This window comes from Nyctereutes procyonoides, unplaced genomic scaffold (genome assembly GCF_905146905.1).
Source record: "Nyctereutes procyonoides isolate TBG_1078 unplaced genomic scaffold, NYPRO_anot_genome, whole genome shotgun sequence".
NCBI lineage: Eukaryota > Metazoa > Chordata > Mammalia > Carnivora > Canidae > Nyctereutes > Nyctereutes procyonoides.
The window spans coordinates 26,474,506-26,493,016 of NW_026575030.1; the positions used below are offsets into that span (position 1 = coordinate 26,474,506).

The following is an 18,511-nucleotide window of genomic DNA, read 5'->3' on the forward strand; positions in this document are numbered from 1 at the left end:
AAAAAAAAAAGAAAAGAAAAGAAAGCCATTCCTCCACGAACAGCCTCTTCATTCTTGAAGTCTCAGCTTCAACCCCCAAGCTCACTGTGAAGTCTTCCTCGGTATCGCCACCACTACCATCCTGCAGAATTTATTACTCTGAATAAATTACGATGAATTGCACGCTACCATCTGGACCTGGGGGATACTGTCGTTGCAGCTGCTCTATTGCAATCACTGTGTTCTCCTGGTGCCCCGTGTCCGGTAGCCTGAGCAAGCTGTGGCATCCGCCTAACTCCGCACCCATCCAGTCCTTCACCTACAATAGGCGCACGACTGGATGCTGAAGCATGACCTCACGACTTGGGGGTCCTTTTACCTGGCAGGAACGCGACCTCCGGTGACATCTCCCAACCTCCCCCATCTGTAAAACTGAGGTGACATTTTGTACTTGGTTGTTAAGGGGCGTCCAGGGGACAGCCCAGGTCCCCCAAAGCGGAGCCAGCGCATCGCAGGGGCCCAGGGAGAAAACCCGCCCGCCAGCGCCGCGGGGGCAGGCGAGGCCCACTGCGCAGGCGCACGCAGGAGGGGGTGGGGTGCCCGCTCCCGGGACCCAGTGCGGAGTTCCGGACGCCGGCTGGGCACCCGGGCCGCCGCCAGTCGCGGAGCTGACGTCATCTCCGTGCGCTGCCACGTCTGCTGAGCTCCGCGGTAATGGAGGCCGGGGATGAGTGCTGACCCGGCCGGGTTCTGCCTCTAACTTTAGCTCTGGCTCTGACTCTGGTAGTGACCTGGGGCCGGGGCGCGGGCTGGCAGCCCGAAGCCTGGGCACCTCCTGTCGCCTTCCCGGGCGGGGACGGCCTGCGGGCGAGCAGCTGGTTTGGAGCGCGTCAACGCGGGGAGGGAGTGCTCTCGCCTGGGGTCCAGCCTGTGCCGCCGCCGCCGCCTCCCCGGGATCCCGCCCCGCCGGCCGGGCCTCCTCCATGCGTGAGTATGACCGAGCCTCGGCGCCGCGGGGTCGTCTCGGCCTGCTGCGGCTCCCGGTTTGCGCAGGAAGAAGCGCTTTGTCGTGGTTCCCCTTGTAGGGGCCAGCCTGTGGAAGTGTGTGGTCCCTTGTCAGCCGCCCCCCACCCCCACCCCCACCCCCACCCCCCATCCTCTCGCCTCTTCTATCCCAGTTTCACACGTTTCTTTCCCTCGTTAATGGAGCGCGGACCAGCAGTCCTGACGCCCAACGGTTTGGCTGTTTCGTCTCCTCTGGCGTTTCTTAGCCCACAGCCAGAAGCTGTTAGGAATACGGAACACCGGATCGGTCTGCAGGAACATTTGAAAACCAGGGCTTTTCCATTTTTCAGTTTTCTTCCCCCAGTATTATTTAGGAAGCAGATTTGGGGGCGTATATATAAACAGACCCTCTTTTTTCGGTGAGGGTCTTTGTTCCTTGTCTTTTAATCGTACCGTGTAAGTGCTTTCTGGATGATTTTATACCAGTTTTTTCTGCAGTGGGCATCCACCATAGCCCCTTCTGATATTTTCACTCTGACATATGGAGTTGCCATTTGAACAGTTTCCTTTTTTTTTTTTTTTAAGATTTTATTTATTTATTAGGGATACACAGAGAGAGAGGCAGAGACACAGGCAGAGGGAGAAGCAGGCTCTGTGCAGGGAGTCTGATGTGGGACTCGACCCCGGGTCTCCAGGATCATGCTCTGGGCCGAAGCTGGCACTAAACTGCTGAGCCACCCGGGCTGCCCCCGAACAGTTTACTTTTAAAGAGCTAACAGGCCAACTGCTATACTTTCTTCCATCTTGTCAGTCCTTGCGGCAACCTCTGTAGGACAAGGAACACTTTTGACTAAACAAACTCGGAGGTTAAATGCTTGAGCTACAGTCTCATAATATGTAGCAGATCCAATCCCCTGAACCCAGATCCTTTGATCACAAAACCCGACATTTTGGACAGTGCTGATTTTCTTGTATTTCCAGTGGTTTACTGTAAAGTATTACGTATGAATTGAAAATGTGTATGTTAGGCATTTCTTGTTAACTTTTACCTGAGTGTCATATCATTCATACGACACAGGTCAACTCAGGAAAGACACAAACTGTGACTTACGTAAGGCTGAACAAAGCTTAGATCAGAACTTAGGCTTCTGACCCATTAAAGTCTGAATAGTCCTTTCTTTATTATTTATTTATTTATTTTAAAAGATTTTATTTATCTATTCATGAGAGAGACACACACACACACACACACACACACACACACACACACACACACAGAGGCAGAGACAGGCAGAGGGAGAAGCAGGCTCCATGCAGGGAGCCTGACATGGGACTTGATCCTGGGTCTCCAGGATCAGGCCCTGGGCTGATGGCGGCACTAAACCACTGAGCCCCCTGGGGCGCCCTAGTCCTTTCTTTAGAATAAAATAGGTAATAGACACTGGGGGAGCATTTATTTGAATATCTGGTTTTACAAGGCCTGCTCACTCAGTTTTTCTGTTGTTTTGTTACATTGCTTAGTTTAAAAATAGTAAACTGATATTTAAATGTCTTTTCTTTTGTTCAGTTGAAACAGGTTGACAGCCATTAACCTAGGTTGCAACTACAGGTGGCGCTGGAAGCAGACTGGTTCCCGGACATGCCCGGTGGAAGGAGGGGCCCTAGTCGGCAGCAGCTAAGCCGTTCAGCTTTACCTTCTTTACAGACTTTGGTTGGTGGGGGCTGCGGCAATGGAACAGGCCTGAGAAACAGGTAAAGGAGAAATGAAACTATACATAATTTGTAATATACTCTGATCAGTACGACTAACATAGCAGTCATCATGCTATTCAGATACTTGCTTATCAGGGTTATTTCTTGGCAGTGAAGTGGGAATCCTGCCCTGAAGATTGAAAGCTCAGTATTTCAGCATATTTTGGAGTGGAAAGCTGTGATATAGAGCCCACAAAGTGAAAGCAGTCCAGTTCTCACCTATGGCTGATAATCGAAATTCTAATCATCTAATCATCATTAATAGCTTTTTGGCTATTAAAAGAAGGGAGAAGTGAATTAAAGTACAAGAGGAGGGGATCCCTGGGTGGCTCAGTGGTTTAGCGCTTGCCTTTGGCCCAGGGTGTGATCCTGGAGTTCTGGGATCGAGTCCCACATCAGGCTCCTTGCATGGAGCCTGCTTCTCCCTTTGCCTGTGTCTCTGCCTCTCTCTCTCTCTCTCTCTCTCATTCTCTCTCTGTTGTGTCTCTCATGAATAAATAAATAAAATCTTTAAAAAAGAATAAATAAAGTACTAGAGGAGTGTTGTGGTTTAACTCTTTACTAGCATTCTTTTTTTTTAGCAGAGGAGGACGAATTAAAACTGATAGTTAACATGAAATTCTAAAATTATAAGTCATATTCTATTAAGAGTCTTAAAAATTATTTTGTTCAAAAAATTGTTTGAAATGAATAAACTCGATTGTAACCCAAACATTGTAAGACTTGTATATAAGAATAAAGAATTTGGTCTTTTTAATGGAAATATATCTTTGTTCCTAATTTTTAAAGTTAGGATGAATTATTTCTAATCTTATCTAGGATAACTCATTTCATGAGAAGTTTCAGTCATGTAGCAGTGGAAAGAAGTGACTTTTACTTTATATCAAGTGTTTGAACAAGATAATTTTTGTCACTTATTTTCTGCTTCCTCTCTGAATAGTTTTCTCTTGCTTGGATTCTAGTTTTCAGTACTAGTAGTAATCAGTACTGTTGCCTTTTCAGGCTCTCCTGATGTTACTTGTGCACTTCTCTCTTCCTGGCCTGCCCTCCCTCTTTCTTTCTGACTTTCCAACCGAAGTTCTACTCGGTCCTCAAAATCAGTTCTGATCTTGTTTCAGTGGGGCTCTCCCTGAAATTCCAGTTTGAAGGGATTTTTCTAGTCTCTGATTCTTATACTAATTTTCAATCCAAATTTTATATTTATATATGTATACAGAGCACTTGTAATTTATTCTAGAGTATTATTTTTTATTGTTTTTTGGATTTCTTGATGTTAAAAACAGTGATACACTGCTCTGTAGTAAGATGTTGAAAATAAATGAAATAGTAAACTGCAGTACTTTTTGAAAGTTTAAATTTTCCAAAATTTCTACAATAACTTGTATTAGTTTACATTTTTAAAAATAAGAAAAAAGAATAAGTGAAAATGCTTTTGAAGAAAGGTACTATAAAACATAGATTTTGAGGTAAAGGATGTTTTTGTATTTAAGTACATGCCTTAATTTTACCAATATATGATTTAGTTGTTTACAATTGCAATGGAAAATTGTAGCTGTGCCTAGCTTGGATTGTAGCTAGCTAAAAAATTCTAATTCTCTGTATTAACTCTGGCAGTTGTTTGTTCATTTTCTTCTACTTTGGTTTTGTGGATTCCCCTAAGTAATTCGTTCTCAGACTGCCCTGATGGAATCCCTCCTCACAGTTTTGGGGACTGTTTGAGGAGGAAGAGTTAGGCAGGCCTAGTAGTCCAGGCTTCAGGTTTCCCAGTCCTCTCTTAATCAGACTAACTCCTTCTCCTGTGTGTTTCAATATCAAGATACTGGAGCAGCCCGGTGGTTCAGCAGTTCAGCACCACCTTTAGCCTAGGGCACAAGCCTGGAGACCTGGGATCGAGTCCCACGTCAGGCTCCCTGCATGGAGCCTGCTTCTCTCTCTGCCTGTGACTCTGCCTCTCTCTCTCTCTCTCTGTCTCTCATGAATAAATAAATAAAAATCTTTAAAAATAAATAAATAAATATCAAGATACCATGTAAAATGTCCTTTGGGGGAGGGAAAATGAAGTGTTCTGCTAGTTAAAAAAAGCATTGAAAATCACATTTCTAGATGGTTCTTCCTTGGCTTAGTGAATATAGGAATCAAATGTGGACTAAAATCCTCCTTCAGGTTTGCAGGTAGAATACTCGAAAGACCTAGGAACATTTGAAAAATACCTGTGCTCTTGAAAGGATGTAGCTATGATCATATGTTCTTTTTTCTGCCTTTTTTAAAAAAATATTTATTCATGAGAGACACAGAGAGAGAGGCAGAGACACAGGCAGAGGGAGAAGCAGGCTCCATGCAGGGAACCTGATGTGGGACTTGATCCTGGGTCTCCAGGATCACATCCTCGGCCGAAGGCAGCGCTAAACCGCTGAGCCACCCGGGTTGCCCTTTTTTCTGCCTTCTTTGTAGCTCTTCTGTCCTGGCTCTCAGGGTTCCAGTCATGGTCACCTTGATCTACTTCTCCACTCCACAGTATTCAAACATATTTGAATGAAATGAAAGATCATAGTTGTTCATGGCTTTAAAAATCACTAAAACTATTATTGAGTGGTTATTTTGTGACATTTTTATCTAAAGAGGTTATTTTGGAAGAAGATGGTTCTATATTTGTTTTTTGATGGGAAAGAAAAAGCCTAAAATAGGTTATTATATAACACCTAGGAAGAGTTATAAGAAATATGGATAAAACCAGTGGTAAAAGGCCTAGAAAATAATTTTAGGAAGGATGTATACAAAGAAAGATGAGGAAAACTCACTTTTGGAGTGTTTGTAGAGTACTAAGGAGAGAAATTGATAATTTCTTAAGCGTGATATAATTTAGATGATATGTTTGATTCTGTAAGACATAGGTCAGCTGGAGGAGAGAGCATTTGCCAATGTTTGTAGCAAGATTGGTGAAGGTCAGCTTGGGAATGTCAGAGCTAGTTTGATGACACAATCAAGATTGAAATCCATAGTTTCATGTCCTCTTTTTTTTTTCCCTCTGGGGAGCAGGGATTTATTCATAGGGTAAAGTATTTACTTGATTGCCTTCTAAAGAAGGAGGATATGCTGTGAATTTCTGAGTTTCCCAGAGATCGTTTAGTTGAGGGAGAATTTTATTTGAGAAGGACTAAGTGATTTTTTTTTCTTTGTTTTGGCCTTGCATATACTTTGTTAATAATATGACCTGAGCATGTCGAAATGCTCACTGCTTTCTCCATCCCTCCTAATTCTTTTTTATTCTTTAGGCTCTTTCTTGCTTTATCCCTATGCTTAGCCAAAACCTTGGTAAAAACGTAGGGTGCTGAGCCTCTTATGAACCTTCCTGGTAGACAGCATTTCACATGTGTTTTCACAGGTAGTTGCTGAAGGATTTAAGTGAGTCCTATGTAACTCCACTGATAAGGACTCTTGGAATTTTGTACCTGGTTTCCTCTGGACTTTGCCCCATGTACCTATTCCCTCTGCTAATTTTGATTTGTATCCTTTTGCTGTAATGAACACAACTATATGCCAAGTTCTTTGAATCTTCCTAATGAACCCTCAAGCCTGGGCATGATCTTGGGGACCTGTAGCACAGTTTGAAAGAATATTCTATGTTAACATTGGAAAGAATTCTTTTTTAAAAAATTTATTCATGAGAGACATGGAGAGAGAGGCAGGCTCCTCGCAGGGAGCCCGATGCGGGACTCCATTCTGGGACCTGGGATCCCGCCCTGGGCTGAAAGCAGACCTCAACTGCTGAGCCACCCAGGTGTCCCTGAAAAGAATTCTTTAAAGAGAATATATTCCAACTCCTGTATTTTAAGTGAAGAAACCGAGGCTCAAGGATATAAAGTTACTTCCTCAAAGACTACAGCTGGTCTATCTAGACTAGGACTATCCCACATTGTGTCTCAAATATATTTCTGCCATTTTGCCTTTTTTGCATCTATTTTTATATCCTGTGAGAGAAATAATGTTTTCATTTTTCCTGAATAATATGTCTAACTAATTATCTGAGATATATAGACCAAGACTGTTTATTTTAACTTTTTTTTTTTTTTTTGGTTTTAAGAACTTTGATCTTATCTCCTATTAAGCGTTCAAATTAGAAGAAAGCTTTCCTTTTTCCCTCAGATACTCTGCATCACTTTGACCTTTGTTCCCTTTTTTTTTTTTTGGCTTGAAATATAATAGCCAAAATCTTGTGTAAAATCTCACAAATATAGATCTTCTGCACTTTGTTTTGAATATTTCTTGAACCTCAGCATTTATTTGTTAACAGCAGAAGCATGTTAGTCTGCTTTACTTGGGAAAAATTCTGTAAGAATCTTTTTAACCTTTAAATAGTAACAAATAATTTAGCATGCTTTCTCCCTTCATTATTTTTGATGGAAGAGGAATAAGAATTTTCAACTTATTCTAGAGTAAAGGCACCTAACCTTATAACTTTTCATCAGAATTTTGTATTTCCTTATCTCATGATTAACTGGGGAGAGGCAATAGATTGACTATTGGCATTAATCGCCTACATTCAGGTCCACCAACTTGTACAACTCCACAGAGCACCTTTCACATTGTATTCTATATGAATGAAAGCTGGAGTTGTGCAGTGGCCAATGTGTTAATAATAATGTGTTAATGATTGGTTTATAATTGAACAAGTGAGGTTGTGAGACCTGCTGGTACTTCACAACCTACTCTGTGGTAAGCTTGTTGTATTCGATTAGTATTTGGAAATGAGGGGAAGTAGTTTTTACAGTTTTTCCCACCCTCTCCCAGCCTATTCCTGTTCTTCCCTTCTAGCTCTTTTCAGATTCTACCATGGTATTCTTTTTTTTTTTTTTTTTTAAAGTAGGCTCCATGGGGCTTGAACTCAACCTCCGAGATCAAACGTAAGCTGAGATCGAGAGTCGGATGCTCAACTGACTGAGCCACCCAGGTGCCCCTCTGCCATGATATTCTTAACTGGTCAGAATGAGCAGAGTTCATATTCCCATGAGTCACTTGAAGTACTATAAATGTCACATGCTAATGTTATAATTCTATATTTGGAAATCTTAGAGGGGAAGGTAACAGTATTATTGTTCCTTCTCTGGAATCTTCTTTGAAAATATCCGAAACAAGCTTCTTTTCCTTGTTCTGAAATAATAGTAGACCCTTAGATATCTGTAACTATTCCCAGCTATGTAAACAATGGGAGAGCTTATTCCCTACCCACCTCCGTCTTAGCGTTTTCAATAGCCCATCTATTTATGATTTATAAAAAAAGCCTGGAAGCTTAATAAATAAATAAATAAATAAATAAATAAATAAATAAATAAATAAATAAATAAAGCAAGCCTGGAAGAAAGAAAGAACAGCCAGAAGAGGGGGAGTAAAATCTCTGTATTTTAATTTGTATATTAAAAGATCTCTCTTTTGTGACCACATTAGTCTGCTGCCTTCTCAACATGAAGGTATATATGTGACTTGAACTAGGAAAAGTACAGTCTCTGTCCTTAAGATTATGATCTGATAGACAAAACATAAAAGTATATAAGAAATTATGTAATAATAATGAAAAGTACAATAGTAAAGGCATAATTTAGGTATAATGGTGGTACAGGAGTGAGATGAATTGGTTTAGATTGAGTCATTAAGCTTCATGGAGGATATGCTCAATAATTTAAAAAGTCTTGAAGGATTTTGTCAGTAAATGTGTAGGTGAGGGGTTAAGGAAGGTGGTTTTGAGTGGTATTGCTGGTGAAAAGAATATGCAAAAGAATAGCAAATAGCATATTTGCTCTTTTGAATTTTTTTTGCTATAGAATAGCAAGTCTATAGGTTGCATGTGGAGGAGTGACAAGAGATTGGGCTAATCTGTTAAGCAGAGAGCTGCATAGGACATACTAAAAATTTCTGGATGTTATCCTGTTGGCAGCAGAGAGCCATTAAAGGGTTTTAGGCAAGACGGTAGCACTGTCAGTTTCACTTAGATCTCTGAAGGTAGGTTGGAGAATTTGATGAAGTTAATTTTAGGGAGATTACTTCAATAGTTTAAGTGAAAAATGGTAATTGAACTAAGCAATGTGTTTAGAGAGGAGGGTGCAGTGGGAAAAGTTTTACAAAGTGGAATATTTAAGATTTAGAGAGTGACTGGATATGGGGAGTCAGGAAAGTTCTAATATAACTCCCAGGTTTCTAATTTAAGCAGTTACTGAGTGGGCCACGAACCACGGTCAGGATTTTAGGAGGAAGAACACAGCAAAGTCCAGTACACAACTTGATCACATAGATCTGAAATTCAGCAGTGAACTATACGGAGAGAAATTTTAGTTTTCAACATGTTAAAGAGAATGGAACCTGTGGCCACATTTTTGGGCACTAAGAGAAAGTGTGTAGAGGGAGAAGACAAGAACAGGAGATTCTGGGGGAAGAGTCCTGAGGGAAGGCCAACAGTTAAGCAGTAAGTGGAGAAGGAAGGAAGCAGGGGCCCTTTATGCTGTTTAAGATTGAAAGGTACCACGATTTGAATTAATTGTGGTTTTCTCTTTCAGAAATGGTAGTGCTATTGGCCTTCCGGTCCCACCTATCACAGCCTTAATCACCCCAGGTCCTGTTCGTCATTGCCAAATTCCTGATTTGCCTGTAGATGGAAGCCTGCTCTTTGAATTTCTCTTTTTCATCTACCTGCTGGTTGCTCTCTTTATTCAATACATCAATATCTATAAAACAGTGTGGTGGTATCCTTATAATCATCCTGCGTCTTGTACTTCACTGGTAAGTCTTAATAGCCTTTTAATTTCAGTATGTTACTTAACCAAGAAACTAGCTGGAAAGCCTCTGTGTACAAATTATACTTTTCTTAGTAATTTTTCTTCTAAAAAAATGTTTTCTGTTAAACCACAGATTACTTTCAGAACTGTAATCTCATAAGATCATTAAAATATAAGTATCTGGAAAGTTAAAATACAAATGAAAATGCAGAAAACATTTAAATAACTTATAATAATATCAAGAGTCTTGATGTTTAGCTTTCTTTGCACTATTTGTTGGACTTAAGGTGCCAATATGACTAAATTCCAGGAAATTTACCCTTTTGTTTTTTAAAATTTTATTTATTTGTTTGATAGAGAACGAGTGAGCATGAGAGAGAACAGATGGGGGGAGGCTCTCTGCTGAGCAGGGAGCCTGATGTGGGACTCAGTCCCAGGATCCTGGGATCATGACCTGAGCTTAAGGCAGATGCTTAACTGTCTGAGCCACCCAGGCACCCCGGAAGTTTACCCTTTTAATGACTACCTTAGGATGATAGTTGCTTCTGTAACAAATAAACCCCAAATTGTGTAATACTTCACACACATAATAGTCTGAGGCAGTTGTTTGATTTGCAGGAGTAGCACTTCCATGTGGTCAGTCAGTGGACTCAGACTGATGCAGACTCTGCTGTCTTCCCGTATGTGGTCTCCAAGTTGACTGTGGGTCACTTCTTTCAGCTGGAAAGGGGAAAGGCATACAGAAGGATAAAGGAGAGGTTCTTAGTGGCCAGGCTCACAGCATATTCCCGTATGTCCACTCCTAACTGCAAGGAGACTGGAAACTATGATCCTTTCATAGGATTTGTTACCGTGAATAAAACCGCGCTGTTAAAAAACAAAATCGAGACAAGAACTAGCTGTCTTTGCTGAAGTTCCTCAAAATATATTGTAGGTCTCTTCTGCCCTCTTTCCATTTATTTAGGAGAGGTTAGATAATCTTGACGCAGAGAATGTTCCCTATAGATGGGTATGTAAAATAACGAGTAAGGCTACTCCGGTTACTTGATAGGTAAATGGTTGGCAGTGGCAGATTCGGGTGGAGATAACACTATAGGATAAAGAAGACTGTTGTGCTAGATAGTTTATGTATGTGTTTGGGGGCTTCTCAATGATTAGAAAACTTCTTGGCCTGGTGAACATAGGAATCAAATGTGGAGGGAGTTGGGCGGGGGGACGGGGTGACTGGGTGATGAGCACTAAGGGGTGCACTTGACAGGATGAGCACTGGGTGTTATACTATATGTTGGCAAATCGAACAGAAAAAATGAATAAAAATGAATGAATGAATAAAAAACTGATGAATGAATGAATGAATAAAAAAAAATATACAAAAAAAAGGAATCAAATGTGGACCAAAATGTTCAAAATAATATGGGAACGGAATAAACAGTTTTTTAAAAATGACCTTATCACTTGGTTGTTCCTGGAATTAAGTATTAAGAATTTTCTTTCCATATTGATGATATACCTACTTAATACCAAGTAAAGAGAATTTCAGTTTCTTTAAGAATTACAATGATTTGGCGCAGCTCTTTTTCTTGAGCTTACCTATTCTATCAAGAGTGTACTTTTTGGTTTAATGAACTTTCTCACTTGAAAAAAAAATAATAAACTTTCTCACTTGAGTTCCTTTAAAAAAAAAAAAAAGAAGAAGAACTGAGGTGATTCGGTGCCATATTGTGTGCTTTTTTTTTTATAATCTTTTTTCCTGGATTATGAATTTATGAGTTTAGGACCTGTATTTCATCCTTCTTTGGTCATGGTATTGTAAAATGAAGAAGTTGGATTAGATGACTTTTAAGGCTTCTTCCAGCTGTGTAGCTCTATATGTAAATTTCTCATCTTAACAACGGCATTGGCAAACATTCATTAAAGGATTTACTGTTCTTTGCAAGTATTATCTCATTTACTCCTAAAAACAGGTAGATACTACTGTTTGGTTCCAATATTATAAATGAGAAATAGGAGACCTAGAAATTCCAAAACTGGCTCAAAATCGCATAGTGATGAAGTGAGTACTCTCACTGCTATTTCTACTTCCTATATTTAGTCTATATTTACTCTGTAAATACTTGTTGGGTAGTTCATTATTCAGTTTTCACTTTGACATTCCATGGAAACTTCTCAGTTGTTGAATTTTCAGGCTAATCAAAGAGCTCTTCTCTCAGTCAACTATTCCTGACAGTTCTTTTAAAAGTCCCCTACAAATGCTGCCTTGCAACAAAGGGAGCCAGTGCTCCTGTTATAATCAGAAAGCTGCTGCTAGAGCTGCTGAGTCCAGAATTATGTTTCCTTTGCTCTGACTCATACCATCAAAAATGGTTGCCTTTTACCCTACCTTGCTCCCTACTTCACTCAGTTCTGAATTCAGGTTTTATGTAATGCTTACGGTTGGCAGAAACTAAGTCAAATCTAGAACTTCAGTTGCAAGAAAGTCTGGAAATGTAGTTTTTAGTTTTCCGGTCTGTGCAATAGAGGAAGTCACACTTGAAGCAGGTTATCCTGTGGACTGGGTCACTTATCTGCCACATACGGTCTTAGCTCACACAAACCTTAGTGTTTAATTGTGAAACTAAGAGTAACATCTGTGGAATAGCAAATAAGATTTTAGCCCATCAGTCTGAAAGGGGCTGAATCAGTGAGCTTTTCAAAGGTGAATGGGCTGCCAGATACCTAGTTCCTGTCATTGAAGGTGACATAGGAGATGGCTACCTGCTTGCGATGTCGTAGAAGGGACTTAAATCTCAACTAGTGGTCTGTCTCTTTTAAGTCTTCTACTATGTGTGTCTGTCTCAGAAATTTTTCAGATTTATATATTAGGTTTTTCTTTTCCCATTTCAAGATCTTAATAATTATCAAAAAGAAAATATGGACCCCTGAATATGTAAAGTATCATTGTAGCCATCAAGCAATTAGCTGAATGAGTCTTAACCCTCAGAAACATAAAAGCTGAAAGTAGTGTAGCAAAGTATTCAGAATAGTCAGGAGTGTAGGGTGATTAATTAAATATTCTGGTTTATAGAGTAAATCATAAGCAGATTACCAGTTTTTAGTGATTTAGAATATAACAAAATGTACTTAACTGTAAGATACATGAGGCACTGAAATCTTTTGAAACAAAAATGTCTTAGATAGACTGGTGATACATAACTAAGGCCCTCAAAGGTTAGGTAAGGGATCTAGTGAATTCGCTTGCGTTATTTTGGAGGAGTGGGGTGAACAAGGAAGTCTCAAAGCTGAGTGGGGATAAATATTGTTCAAAAGGAAATGATCTGAGGTAAGCCACTCTAACATTCTGGCTTCTTGGCCTTTAAAATGTATCCCAAATCTGGCCACTCCATTGCCCTTGCTACTGACCCTGTTCAATCCGTTCAGTCCGTCATCATCTCTTACCTGCATTAAAAGCAGTAATTCCTAACTGATCTTGCCCTGATACAGTATATTTTCCACCCAGCAGTCATTGTGATTGTTTTAAAATGGAACCTGGCATCCTTTGCATGAAACACTTCCATGACTTTGCATTAGTAAAAAATATATATATATAAACTAAATCTTTTGTTGCTCATTACCTCATCCCAGCCCTCTTGGTGATGTTCAGACACACCAGGCATATATTTTCCTGCCCTGGGCCTTTGTGATTCATTTTGCCTCTACCTGGGGCTCTCTGCTCTCAGATCTTGTCATAAGTGGTACTTTGTTGTCATTCAGTTCTCAGCCCAAATGTCACAGTCTCAGAGGTGTCCTCCATAACCAGCAGTTTAAATTGGCTCTGCAACTCCCTTCCCAGTTATTATTTATCACTATTTTATTTCTTGACAGTGGTTGTAACAAGCTAAAATGCTTTTGCTTGTTAGCTTGTCGTTGGCCTTACACTCACATTTATTAAAATATGGCTTTAGCTGCTGTAATAGGGTGGCTAAAACAGAGTAGAACCTTATTTCCTTATTAAATAAGAATCAGGCAAGTGATACGCCAGCATGGAAACTCTGTGTTTCCATTGCTCTACTACTCCTAACATGATTCTTCCAAACCCGGGTCTAAGATATAGCTGCCCCAACTACTTACTGTCAGCACTTCTGGCCAGCAGGAAGGAGGAAAGGAGAAAGATAGCTCCTTCCTTTAAGGGCATGGCTTGAACGTTGTATATATCATCTCCCCTCACATGTCTTAGCTACAAGTAGTTTTTGCAAGGGAGGCAAGGAAATGAACCTTTGTTAAGAAGGAGTCAGTGTCCAGTTAAATTCAACAATGATGGCAGAAGAAACAACCCGTAATCCTTGCTATCCCCTTTCCCTCTCACACCACAGTAAAAAATAAGATCCAGGAGAGCAGGAAGCTTGTCTGTCATTTTTCATCACTGTATCCTCAGTATCAAGAAGAAGATTGTGGTACACATTGTGGGTGTCCAGTACATATTTATTGATGAATTGAGAAATTCAGCTTTTGATTCTGAAAGAATGACACTGGAAACTTAACAGACCTTTTGACCATCAAAATGAAAATAATCCCAATTATGTTTGTTGCTGATGACTTTTCATTGTACTTGTTATTTATATAGGCTTAGAACTAGAAGGAACCATACAGCATCTAGGTAATACTATCATTTCTTAGGAAGAAAAGGTCAAATATAAGACATGTTTTTAAATCAAGTTAAGAAAGTAATTGACATGTCAGCCAGTTAGGTTAATAGATGCCCAATTAGATTAACGTAGCTTGCATAGAGAGACCAAAAATAAGAACTCCTGAACAGTGGGAGTTCCATCTGATCCATTGAATTTGACACTCATTATAAATGTTGCATTTAAATAAATTATTCTTTTTTAAATGTAATTTTATTTATTAGAGAGAAAAAGAGAGAGCGCATGGGCAGGGAGGGGGGCAGAGGGAGAAACAGACTCCTCACTGAGCCCGGAGCCTGGTGCAGATTCCATCCTAGGACTTCAGGATCATGACCTGAGCTGAAGGCAGATGCTTAACTGACTGAGCCACCTAGGAACCCCTTAAATAAATTGTTCTTGCCATAATTGTGCAGGTTATCACTTTTTACCCCAAAGCTATAGTCTTTTCCTTTCAATACAGTAAACTTTCAAAAAAAGGAGAGTACATTCCAGATAGTTTAAAATTGTGTTTGAAAAGTTAAAGCAATTTTTCATGAAAGGGGAAGTAGAATTAGGTAGAAGTAGAAAGTAATCTCTCTACGACCTCAAATTATTGTGGTCAGTACATGTAAGGTGATGTAAGGAAGATCTTTTGAGGGCCAGATCTCTTGATGTAGTAGTTCTAGCTGAACACACATATTTCTTTCTGATGCAGTGATTTGTTTCTCTTACAGAATTTTCATCTCATTGATTACCACCTGGCAGCATTCATCACAGTGATGCTTGCAAGGAGGCTGGTATGGGCCCTCATCTCAGAGGTAACAGCTCATTCACTATTTTTTATCACTTGGAGCTGGAGTGAGTTACTAGTAGAATGGATTCAAGCTGAATATGTGAAGTGCGCAAATATTTGAAAACAATTACAAATTAAATTTTTTCTACTTCCGTGTGAGTTGTGCTGGTTCTTTTCTTTCTTTCTTCCTTTTTTTTTTTTTTTTTTAAGATTTTATTTATTTATTTGAAAGAGCACGAGCAGGGGGCAGGAGCACAGGGAGACTCCACGTTGAGTGGGGAGCTCTACTCTGGCAGTCCCAGGACCCTGAGACCATGACCTGAGCCCAAGGCAGCTGCTTAATCAACTGAGTCACCCACGTGCCCCATGTGTTAGGTTTTTTTAAAAAGATTTTCCCACAATGTACTTCATTGTGCTAGAATTCAAGAGAACTGTTAGAAATTTCATTTAATAGGAGCTTATTTCTAGCTTCCAAGTTCTGTATAATTTTTCTAATTTTAGGGGATCCCTGGGTGGCGCAGCAGTTTGGCGCCTGCCTTTGGCCCAGGGCGCGATCCTGGAGACCTGGGATCAAGTCCCACGTCGGGCTCCCGGTGCATGGAGCCTGCTTCTCCCTCTGCCTATGTCTCTGCCTCTTTCTCTCTCTCTCTCTCTCTCTCTGTGTGACTATCATAAATAAATAAAAATTTTTAAAAAAGTTTTTTTTTCTAATTTTAATAAAGTAAAAATAGAATGAATTTTAAGTAACTAGTGATATGAAGAGTTATATATAAATGAACAGTTGTATCTAAAACTGTTTCAGGTAATATTTACTGAAATTTATACCATTTGTGGGGTTGCTAGCGAGAGTCATTTGTTTGAGTTTATTAAAAGTTGGAATTTTAAAACGACAACATCCAAATTTGCCTAAGACTAATCTCAAAGATTAGAATCTTAGTGGGCAGTAAGGGAAGACTTGAGATGTTAATATGATCTTTTTAAAATTTAATGTTGTTGATAGAATTGTCCATTGGTAAGATTCTTTATTTGTAAACTCCATTGGAGGAGGTAAATGTGTTCTTTGACAATTTTATTATCTTACGCCCTATAAATGATAAAAACAAAAAAACTGTTAACTTAGCTGAAGTGGCTAATAATTTTAATCTTGGATCTTATAATTCAGTGTGTAATTTTAAATTAATAATTACTGTAAACACAGATAACTGAGAGTCAACTTTTTTCCTTCTAAAACCTACATTGAGGGATCCCTGGGTAGCGCAGCGGTTTAGCGCCTGCCTTTGGCCGAGGGCGCGATCCTGGAGACCCGGGATCGAATCCCACGTCAGGCTCCCGGTGCATGGAGCCTGCTTCTCCGTCTGCCTGTGTCTCTGCCTCTCTCTCTCTCTCTGTGTGACTATCATAAATAAATAAAAAAAAAATTAAAAAAAAAATAAAACCTACATTGAAAGGTTTCGTGTCTGTAAGCCCTGATTTTTAGGAACCTTATTTCTTGTGAGCACAGAGTAATTGCAAACATTAAGTCATTACTTAAAAGCCATTTGAAGTTAACTGAAAAACACTGGTGGTAGGATTACCTGTTTTTCACAAAGGGAAAGCCTATCTAAAATCTTTTCTCCCAGGTTCATTATTTAGGTCTGAAAATAGATGCTCAGAGGAACTCAGTGAGGAATTTTATGTTTTTATCTGTGAAAACAGGCAGGATTTTGTTTCATCTCTTCAATTACTTAGAAATGATACTTGTGTATATATATATATATATATATATATATATATGTATGTCAAATTAGTATATCCAGCTAATGTGTAAATCCTTCACAACTGAGGTTTCTACCTTGGAGCTCCAAGTGCTATAACTTGATGTATTCCATTGTTTTCTTCTGTTTATGGCTTAATAGTAGCTTAACAAGTTTTATATGACCTTACGTAGTATATTAGCTGTTTTCTAAGGAAACCTGTAATTCTTAAGCTAAGTTTAAATAGATTTTTGGTCAAAGACTTATATCTGTGCCTTGAAGTCCATGAGAAAGAATTAAAGAATGTTTAAATAATTATGGGATCTCTACATAAGGGAATAACATGCAGCCATTAAAAAAATGAAAATGTACTGACCTGTAAGATACTAAGTAAAAAAAAAGTATATAATGGTTTAAAAGAAGGTGGGTAGAAGGAACAAAATACATTTGCTTTTAGATGAATAAATTTATCTCTAGGTATATTCACAATATTTTGGTGAATATATTACCCACTCAGAAATAAAAAATAGGAGCTGTATAGTGATTCTCTTCCTAAAAAAGCTAAATAGGTGGTAAGACCTAAGTCATCTTTCGTTCCCTCCATTAAAATGTTTTGCTTTGGGGGGCAGGGGAGAGCTTATATATCACAGAAAGGATTCCTGTGTGAGAATGGCCAATAATTTTTAAGGAGAGGCTGGAGGTAATTAATTCAGAAGGCTAAATAGTATTCTGTGCGGAATGCCTCCGACTAGGTAAGACTGTTCACCTCCAGGCCAATTCTACCTCTTGACTTGCTCCACAAGACCAAAAAATTATTCAGCTAGTCTTCTTCTACCCACCTGAGGCAACTCCCTTTTTAAAAAACTTTTAGGGCAGCCCGGGTGGCTCAGCGATTTAGCGCCGCCTTCAGCCCAGGGCCTGATACTGGAGACCCGGGATCGAGTCCCACATCGGGCTCCTGCATGGAGCCTGCTTCTCCCTCTGCCTGTATCTCTGCCTCTCTCTCTCCATCTCTATGTCTCGAATGAATAAATAAATAAAAATCTTTAAAAAAAATAAAAACCTTTTAAATAGGAAGGTAGTACATTTTATTGGAAAAAAATTGGAATACACTAAAATAAAAAGCAGAAAAAATTTTTAATTACAATCTCATTATTGAAAGGACCGTATGCTGATATATAAATTTTTATTTGCATATATACTGTACTTCTCAGTTAACATATTAGGAATATTTTTCTACTCCTTACCTAGCTCATTTTTGCTTCTTCTTTGATCTCAGCTAAAATATCGCTTCCTCAGAAAGGCTTCCCTAGGTTGGGTTCTTGTTATTTGCTTTCCCTAACAGCCTTTTCCTGTAGCACTTACCACAATTGTAAAAATAATTATTTGTGTAAATATAAGTTTAGTATTTATCTTTCTTGGGCAGCCTCATAAAGACAGAGTTCTAACTTGTCTTGATTATTACTGTATCCCTAGGACCTGATACGGTATCTGTCATACATAGCATAGTAATTAGGAGTTTGGGCTCTGGAATAAGACAGAAATGATAAATACATTCAGGTTCTGCTATCTGGTGACATAGGGCAGAAGCCCAGCCTTCTTAATTTTGAAAATGGAGGCAATAGAGTAATCCTAGCAGTTTAAATGCCTTCCTTAGGCTTTGACATGTAAGGTACATAGTCGTGAGACCATGTATCGGGAGTGATACGCATTTTTGCCCTGCTGTTACTGAGAACGGTTAGTTTGAACCTTCTCTATGGTTTGAGGCTTAGGGTATTAATTCAACTGCTTTTTGCATTTATAAGGAACCATAGCGCATATATGTTACAGATGCTGCGTTGTATA

The 18,511-nt window shown here is 39.4% G+C and overlaps 1 protein-coding gene across 1 annotated transcript in view; it reads left to right on the forward strand.

The window, feature by feature from the left end:
- The first annotated feature begins 656 nt into the window (after nucleotides 1–656).
- TMEM39A (transmembrane protein 39A) overlaps nucleotides 657–18,511 on the forward strand; it is a 32,433-nt gene continuing 14,578 nt past the window's right edge. Inside the window, exons 1-4 of the mRNA XM_055316527.1 lie at nucleotides 657–966; nucleotides 2,552–2,736; nucleotides 9,282–9,504; nucleotides 14,875–14,958. Coding sequence (XP_055172502.1) covers nucleotides 2,624–2,736; nucleotides 9,282–9,504; nucleotides 14,875–14,958 — 420 coding nt within the window. The 5' untranslated portion in view covers nucleotides 657–966; nucleotides 2,552–2,623. The remainder of the gene's footprint in view (nucleotides 967–2,551; nucleotides 2,737–9,281; nucleotides 9,505–14,874; nucleotides 14,959–18,511) is intronic.